Consider the following 9922-nt stretch of genomic DNA (forward strand, 5'->3'; position numbering starts at 1 on the left):
CTGTAAAGCGAACACAAAAGGACGGCACGAAAAAGGAAGTATTTTGCCCAAAGGCGATAGCAGACTACACATTATATATGGGGGGCGTTGATCATTTTGATCACTTTCGTTCGTCCTATCCCACAGGAAGAAAGTCTCGGAAATTCTGGATGCGATTATTCTTCTTCATGCTGGATGCTGCAATCATAAACTCTTACATAATATACCTAACAAAACACCCACAACGGGTTTCAAGTCATCGCGATTTCAGATTGCGACTAGCGAGAGCACTGATTGGAGATTTTACATGTAAAAAACAGAGGCAAATTATTTTTAAAAATAAGAGAGGCGGCAATTTTGGAGTGCCTGATGAAATTCGACTACAAAGTGTTGGAATCCATTTTCCGGAGGCGCAGGATACTTACAAGCGGTGCAAGTTTTGCTCAACCAAAAAAGAAACAAAAAGGTCGAATATAAAATGTTCGTGCTGTGGTGTATCTCTATGTACAAAAGGATGCTTCAAAAAATTTCACATGGCACTTAACCCAGAATCCTTATAGATACCATATATGTATTACTTACTGTCTAAATAAAGTCTTCTTTTTATTTTAATTATTTGATGCATTTGTTTTATTTTATTTTTTGTTTTCCTTAAATGGACAATGGTAACATAGTAGCCACTTTCTATAGTCGTAACCAGGCAATGGCAATATAATGACCACCCGTTTTTTTTTTCCTGAAATGCGGTTATAATAAAAAAAACATATGTACAATCCTTATTAGTCGTCTTTTTAATCAGTAGAAATCGAAAACTCATTATTTCCTAACCTATTAGCTCGTACCCGATTAAGGGTTAATTACTCTAGATTCTAAAGGCTACTATAATTTTTTACTCTGTGAATTTTAATTTGTTCTTATTTATTGTGCTAAATTAGTGCGTATTTACACTATATTATATAGATTAATAGGTTTATGAAAGAGTTTATTAAGTCATTCTTCCGCTTACTAATTATTATTATTAATTATTCAACTCAGTATATTTAAATATGTAAACTAAAGTTCAATACTTATAAATCGTAGTCCAATACATTAAATCAAATCCTAAATACCCACAATACAAATTCAACCAGTCGCGAACACTGACCGGCCAAATAACGATGCAATTGAACGGGAAAAGTAGTGGCGCGTGGAAACAAATATGAGGGCCGTAATCGAAATGTTTGTACATGACGACATGGCTGTGACGTGGCGTGACACCGGCCCATTACCCCGCCCTGCACCACCGCTGACAACCACTGGCCCAACTACGAAACAATCACCGCCCGACTTCAATCAACCCATTCAATAAACTGTTTATCCATTGAGCGTAATAATAATGTCAACTCAATTACACAAATATGCTGTTGTACCAATTCGGTGAGACAGTTTATTAAATAAGAGTTATAATAGCCACGTCAGGCGCGCTGATTACGGTTGTTGTTACAAACAGTAATTAGAATTGCGGGGGTGAATCGCGCTTTCAACCGCAAAGTACACAGAATGAATAATAATAGGGCGCCAACAATGGGTCCGTGCTTCGTACTAATAATATTCAGAGAATAATCGTGATCAATAAACGCACAGTCGCAATAATTCGAATTGAAAGCTAGTTTGCTTGCAGCGGTCGTAAATGGGGCCGTTATTAACATTCCCCAGCACTAATTCCCAAGCGGCCGCCCCGCGCCGGGAATATTGATTGAATAAACTCGTGACTTAACTAATGGCTAATTTGTACTTAAAAACCGACACTTTACGATCGCCACTAAACTAAGGGCCACGGTTTCCTATTTAAGTTACTTTTAATGGCCCACTAAAATAGTTTTAAATAATATTTGAAAACAGATTACAGCTCGTTAATTTGTATAATTTATTTCAGCGATAATATCGTCGTTATGGTTTCATTAAAAAAGGGCTTTAATAATTCAACTAGCGACTCGTAGAAATATTAATCACTGTGAAGTGAGCGGAACATTTTTCTTGCGCTAATTTTGAACCGCCGCTTCCATCACAGCTGGCGTCGTCTTAATAAATTCTAATTAAGTAATGTAATACAAAGTAAATTCATCGTGTTGAGATGATAATTATACGTTAGACAAGCAGAACATACTGAGACTGTGTGTAATGTAAATTAGATATCATTTGCTCATAACAAACAAGCTTCATACATTTTACATAGTAAAGCGGATTTTTTATCCAATAATAAAACGATTATTCAAGACAGTCGAGACCGATACGTAGATAACCTGAGTAAGTAATAACTGTAATTATCAATTGGACGTCAACGACGAATAAGGCGATATCGATATTTAAAAAATGATTTCAGTTCTGTAGACGGTTCAGATTGCACGAATAAATTTTAGCAATCGTTTATACGCCCACCGAGCGTTCTTTATTAGTCTCGGACTGAATGCATAATCACGGGATTACTCGGCGTGGGGAAGTGCAGGTTTAATTAAACCTTATTTTTTGTGTGAATTCGACTAAGTAACAACGGGCAAAAGACTATTTTGCTTATTAGCTTTAGTCATACTAAGATGGTTGTGTATCAGGTGTGATAGATGTCATCCTTCAGTGGGGCGTGAGATCTGTTTGTCTAGTCCGAGAGCCATCAGGCGCTCACCGCCTCTGACGAACTCGACTACTAACTTCTCGGTAAACATTTACGCTAGCTTCATGTGTGTGTGTTCAGCGATAATGGAGTAATGTGCTACGAATGTTTATATTGTGTGCGCTAATACGAGTTAATATTATCTGCGCTAATATTGCTCGATAGATCACTAATGCCAATTGGCTTGTCGATCAGATGTTTTGAGGAAACACAGAGTTGTAAATAAACTATGTTCTTGAGTAATGGAAATTGTCTTCCGTTTTAATTAAATCGACACATCATTAATTTGTAAGAACAGCCATTCATTCATCAGCGGAGTAGGGCTTCATTTGCATAGTCGCTGTTGAAATATAAACTTTGCAGCTATACAAAAGTTGATGACAAACAACTATCAATAACAATGACAAGTAGGAAACTAGCGTCGTACTCATACAGGTGGAGAACGTTTATTTGTGTAGGCTAATGAGTATAGGTTAGCCAAGCGTTTACAAGCGGCTTTCCAAACAACAATGAAAGTAAGCCGATAGCCGGCAACAGCCGAGCGCCGGCTCGTTGCGATACCGCCTGACACAGACTATCCATTAAAATTGTTTAACTTGTACCGACTAGCATTTAAATGTGTTCGGCTTTGTTGAACAACTTTAATTCAAATTTTACACTGCCGCTCCTGTTATTAGCAAAATACCTACGACTGCATAAATGCCCATTCGTTCCACTCGACTGTCGATAACGTACAACAGATAAGAGAATATCGAATTACGGCTTGATGACGAGGTGGGTATCGGAATCACACTCGAACCGATTGTGCAACACACCCACGATTACAATCTTTTCAACTTACTTTGTGCTAAAAACTTGATTCAAATGCATATAAAATAAAGAAAACAAAATAGCAATGACGGCGGCGGCAGCACACTGGAGTTTATTACTAGCGATTACTCACTGCAGAAAAAACACAAATGGTTACTTGTTATGCACCGCAAAATGTTAGTCAAGTCAAGTTGGGTGTTCCGAAGCATTCGAACTCTCCGTGCAATCTGATCGCTGTCGATACGGGGGCGCGCTTATCTCAGCGATCGTCGAGATACGCCGCGAGCGCCGCCGCTGCCCATGACATCCTCCGTTCTGACACTTGACACATCTTACGTCAAGTGACGTCGAGCGCCATAGAATGGACTAAAAAAGCGTAATAAGCTTTAGGTTGAGGATGAAGCCACAAAATATATAAAAAGTATGTTATATTATTATGTACATGTAAGTAGACATAATACATAATATAAACAATGTCTTGTATTATAATATTCTAAATTATAACATTTTTGTACATGAGGGTAGATATTTTTGTTAAGACTATTATTAGGTACTACTACTAATTTACGTCCATGAAAAGAGGAAAATATTCAATGTCGATCTTAATTTCAATAAGTGAATCAATCTAATAACAAAAGATTCTCAAAGATTATTAAATCATCCAAAGCTCTTAAAATATCGAATATAATTTCAGTTCCCAGTATCGTGTCTGTCGAGGGGCCACGGAAAGCTTTTTAACATTCCCACCCCATAGCTGCTCAGATACCGATTAACATTGCGGATAAATTCCACGGCACTCCAACCAACATTTGAACAGCGCCGAGATATTCTCAAGCTGAAAAACTCCAGTTATCCCTTGCAAATAGCGTGAATTACCAAGCAGTTACTATGTATGTAGGGCATTCGGCACTTAAATATCAAGGAGAAACTTTATTATGGTAAAGCGAACGTTGTGTAATAAACATGGGTGCTTTATTTTATACAAACAGTAGAGAATGTACGTGCGCCCTACTAGGCAAGGTAAACAATCGATTGTGGATAGTTGAGGATTACCGACACATGTGCCAATGGTTTACATGTTTTAGCAGGAAAGCCGAATGTAATCTTATGTGTTTATAACACGAGAGGACGAGAGCGAATAGACCTTTTATTCTGTAATACAATCGTTTAAAGTAACCGAATAAACCACTAATGGTCCGTAAATACTCTCAGTATCGCAATGCCACGTTATGAGAGAAATATCTCAGCTTAAATACAGATTTATGTCACATGTAGGTTGCCGGAGCATTACCTAAAGATGTGGAGCTTGCGATAGCAGTTAAGATCTACCTCAAGTAAATATTACTGCCAGATGCACTGAAACTACTTCGAAGCGGTGACGTAAATTTGAGAGAGGACGAGAGCAGCGAGGCGGATTCAGCGACAAGAAATAAACAGCAAAAGGCCCGTAATAAAATTTCAAAGGAAATGTTGTAGAATTTCTGTCTAGTGCAAACATAACGATTTAAAAACTGTAAAATACATTGTATAAAAAAGTTAGTGTTTTAAAATACGCACGATTCACGACGATATTTTGCATAATGTGTGGTGAAATATCGCAAAGCAAAATTATTTTTGTAACACATTTTCTAAGAGAACTGTTTTATAAAAAGATATCGAGTTCAAAAGACTATCTACATCAGCTTCAGCTGAAAATATGAGCAAACAAAAATTCCCGCAACACACGTACGGAATACAAAGCAAAAGCAATTTTTCCAGAATATTTCTCGAGTAAGTGTGGCTCTAGATACTTGTGTATAGTCTAGATACTTTATAAGTTGCGCCGCGAATGGAGAGGGTGGATTTTCAGAATTTTGTGCATTTGCATGTCTGCATCGCGCTCCCCGCTTACTTACACAGACTTTCGAGAGTGGGAAAGTTAACCACTTGTAATGCTAGGTTGCTCACTAGACATTCAATTATTGGATACAATTTTATATGCGGTCTGAATGGTATGACATATTTTTATTTTCGCATAATGGTTGAACTTATGTTCAACTTTCAAATGAAGCTTTATCTTACATGATTTCATGTCTGTTCTAGAAAATAATAAAAAAAAAAAATTATCATAATTACCTACTTATGGGTTGTTTCTTTGATTATTTATTATTATAGTAATCTTGAGATTACGAATTACGTGATTGAATTAATGTAAGCCGGGCTCTAGCCCGGAAGTACTCAACTTCAGCCAAAAATATGAAATATAATTTCCCAATCATGAATTACACGATACCGATTACAAAAATTTCGTATATATGTAGTATACGATGTACTTACAATGGTATGTGTAGTTCTGGTATCCTGAATAAAATACAGCAACTGTTCTTATTACTCCAAATGCTAGCATTTCGATAAAAGAATCTTCTTCGTACATAGTTTTAGTTCAGTTGCATGCACTATGCTTTGTTATTTTAGCGAGCAAAGATGCAACAGCGTGTTAACAGCATTACTTACATAGTTGTTAATTTATAGGGCCATAAAGCAGACGGCAACTAATGGCACACATTGCGTGGCTCAGTATTAGTTAACAGACTCAAGAACCAATAATAATGTCGTAATTTCCTCAACTTTAACATTACTTTACGGAGTGGTAAATAAAGAGTTTTACGAGTCGTTGTCCAACCAGATAATAAGGTACTCTATGTGTGAAACAGAGCCTAGCATTGCATGTGCCACTTTTCATAGATTCTTCATTGTCCCTTCAAAATGATATTGCTGAGCAAATTTTCAAGAGTTATTCCTGTCTAAGCTTTTTTTATTGTATCTAGGTTCTAGGTAAAAGTTCTCTGACAAGCTGATGATATAATATTGGGTATGCCTGGAACAGCGGGGGGCAAGGGGCGGGTCACAGGACAAGGGCAGTTTGGTTTCCCGACTGCAGCGTTTATGGCTCTTTGGACAACCAATTTTATATGTATTGATTTTGTATGAACAGAGGCGAGCGGTGAAATCGTGCATTCGACACGTGCACTGTCTGTGCCGAACTCAAGGCTCGTTGCAAATGTTATCTTGGTAGGTATAAATCTAGGTGTAATAATTCTTTAAAAAACCTGTGGTTTTTACATTATTATTATATTATATTATTATTTAAAAATAAGTTTACTATCACATTCAGCTCCCAAAATAACCGAGAATGTTATAGTGCATCAATCTTGCGACATCAACAGTAATAAATCTCTTCACACACGGTATTACAGAATCCACGTTCTCGACAAGATCAAGCCACCCCGTGAAGGAAATGGATCGCAGGGCTCGCCTCGCCAAAATCCGGTGTCTACAATATTTTACGCCCGTCTAACTTCTTTATGCCACGTCCAATCTTCCTCGACCGCTTATCAGGTAGACGGGTCTTGTCAAACTTTTCAAATTAGTTTTGAACGTGCTTCGTTTTTATGAAGTTTGTACAAAAAAACTTCGTTTCTTTAATAATATAATGCTCGTTTATTATTTCGGCTTCTTGATTCGAATATGTTTGTCGAAAGTGCATAGCACTGAGAGTGGAGTGTGTAATTGGGGTTAATCGCGGTAGTGTCAAGGTGTGTGCGGTAGGTGGTTGTGTGCAGTGCGGTCCGGCTGCCCGCTGGAGTGCGGCGGTCTATCGGTCGGAGGCGTTCCGTGGGAAAGCCGAGAGCCGACTATTGTTGCATGCTCTGCGCCCGTCCGATCAGCCGGTCACGCGCGACGCTGTTTATTCTAACCATCCTTTTTCTACAGTATACTGAACTTGGAAGTACCGTTAAAATGTACATGGCTATTAATAGTTTTCTAGTTTGTCATTTGAGATAATGTTCTTGGTCAGTCTGCCAACCTTCACAAGTCAATCAATATGCTAATTGCACACGTCAAGATTATTTAAATTACACATCGGCAAGTCGGGTTTGTATTGTGGTAAATGTTGCCTTTGTTACAAAAACATTTGTGTTCATAATAAGAAAAGACAGATTGCTTCGTGTACTGTAGTTGGAAAGTATAATACATTGCATGTGCACCATCTGTCATGCGCTCATACTTGCGTCCGTTTCATGATGGAAATTAAAATGTGTAGGTATTATACCAAGGTACGTAGGCAGTACATCCGTATATCCATCGTCGCCGACAGAAATTGCATAACCATTGTGCGCTGCATGTGGTGAATTAAATAGGAGCAAAGGAACCTGTTCGGGGACGATAATACACGCGCGCCGCTCCAACGAGCCACAAACGGCGGGCCTGTCGCCATAATTTTAACCGATAGCACGGAATGTAGTTTTATTGTGCACATACGAAACGTCAACATATCGCCATTCGAGGACGGCGCGATAAATGAGCACAAACGAGCGAAAGCCACTTAGACCAAATTTACACTTTGTGGGAGACCGCGCTTGCACCTCGAGTCGAGAGGAGGCTCCCTGCCCCCGCCCCGCGCCCCCGCACCCGCCTATATCAGCTGCTCCCTACATAATACCTACCTACGTACTTACCACGCATGTTCAGGACATTGCAGTGTAGGTGACAACAACTAGACACCACCTACTACACAGATCATTATCGAACATCTACGGAGTGGCCGGTCACACTGCACGATGGGTTTATTCAATAGGTCAATGTACTTCCAGACAACCAAGAAAGCGATTACGATGCAGTGTTTTTTCTAATGAGGACACAAATGAAGAAGCTATCACACAGACGGTAGGTTAAGTAGATTCTATATCTACCAACTACCTATATTTAAATAAAATAACGTAGGTATTAGATTAAATCATTAAATTCTTTTCATGTTCCATACCTATCTAGTACATACGTACTGAGCTAACGAAATACTTTAAGAATGTAAAGAAAGAAACCAAATTCGCCAAGTGAAATAATTAAAAGCAAAGACAGAACAACATTGAAGATGCAAGGAACGTTCAGGTGGTCTCAATTTGAGCTTGCCACAAAGGATGTAAACATACAAAGTAATAGGTACGTATATCTAACGGGAGCACCAACTAGGCTTTTCTGTTTTGTTTATGATGTTTATTGAGCGCACTGGATTGTTGGAACGTACCTCTAGATCCTCGTAGGTGCGGAAGGCCATTATGGCGAACCCGTCGATGATGTCCTCCTCGGCCAGGGGCTCCCGCGACTTCTTGCGCCGCGGCGGAGGACGAGGCGGCTTCTCTCGCGCCGGAGACTCGTCCTCGCCGCTGTCCCCATCCTTAACTTTGCTCTCTCGCTGTGCTTGCATGCGCTGGGCCCGCTCCCTTCGCCTGTTCCTCTGATTGCGCTGCTTCACTTCGATTTCCATCTTTTGCACATCATTCAGATCACACGATCACCGTGTGTCACTACACTAAGGTCCGCACTTCACTTTTATCACACATGGCTATCAGTGGTTTGGCCGAAACGATTCGGCAAAATACAAATATTACACAGAGAAAGACACTAGCCGTTTCCAATGGCGGATCGTACACCGTTGCCGCATTGCAAGTAAAATGGCCGCGTAGCACTCGACGGGCTGTTCTTTTTCACTTTCACGTAAACAAGGACATAATTCCACTAAAACTATAACTTCTTACAATATATTCTAACACAAACTAAGGTAATAACACGATAAATTAACTTTATACATTATTCTCTGTGTTCAGAATCAGTCAATAGTCAATACAATGAAAGGTGTCGCACGACGCCAACGCTGCGTTGCGGTCGCGATGGAGAACTAAAGCAGTGCCGCCAACATAGCGAACGAAACATTCCGCGATATCGGGCGTCATCGGCAATGTGGCGATATGCTTTCTCGCTCTAACATTAACAACTGTCCCTTTCGTTAACCCTGTCGTAAAATATTGAAGAAGGAAGGAAATGTAAGTATTATTTTATTGTTGAACCTTATTAGACTACATTATTTAAGTATTTATAATGCATTAATTCTTCATCGATCTTTGTTTCATTCATTAATTTTGAATAAAATCTTGCTGTAGGATGTTTTTGGCGAAAATAGGACATCAAAATATGAAAGAATCGGAAGAATGATAATAACGAAGCGAAATGATAAGCATTTTGAGTCCCTAGGTTGGTAATAAAAATGATTGAAGTGAAGTTAGTCACAAAAACTGACGTTTAATGTTTTGGGTTGCGTTCGGCTGCGTTCAAGATATACAATTTATGTAATAGTTTATTGAACTTTTCTCACCATAGGTACAGTCCGAGGCGGCGGCGGCGCTTGGCCTACTCATCTATTTGTCTAGGCGTTATTTTTAATTAATTAAGTTTTGCTCATGTATCTCGTCATCACCACAGTTTAACTTTGAGTACTGAGAGATGCGTAAGGGTAGATGGGGTAGACGATGTTGATGATCGATATTTTTAAACATTAGTTACCTAGCTTGTCTGCACTTGAAGGTTCGCTCGCATATATATGTAAGGGTGCTCGCACACGACCGACTTTTTGTGGGACGTGTGCATTCTATCCTACAAAAAGTAGATTGT

General features: G+C 39.1%; 1 protein-coding gene across 9 annotated transcripts in view; it reads right to left on the reverse strand.

The window, feature by feature from the left end:
- LOC105381693 (fibrosin-1-like protein) overlaps positions 1-9150 on the reverse strand; it is a 68013-nt gene extending 58863 nt beyond the window's left edge. For all 9 annotated transcript variants that reach the window (XM_038115428.2, XM_038115426.2, XM_038115421.2 and 6 more), the window contains exon 1: positions 8502-9150. In XM_038115428.2, coding sequence (XP_037971356.2) covers positions 8502-8741 — 240 coding nt within the window. In that variant the 5' untranslated portion in view covers positions 8742-9150. The remainder of the gene's footprint in view (positions 1-8501) is intronic.
- Positions 9151-9922: the final 772 nt, after the last annotated feature.

The sequence above is a fragment of the Plutella xylostella genome, chromosome 8 (assembly GCF_932276165.1).
Source record: "Plutella xylostella chromosome 8, ilPluXylo3.1, whole genome shotgun sequence".
Classification (NCBI taxonomy): Eukaryota; Metazoa; Arthropoda; class Insecta; order Lepidoptera; family Plutellidae; genus Plutella; species Plutella xylostella.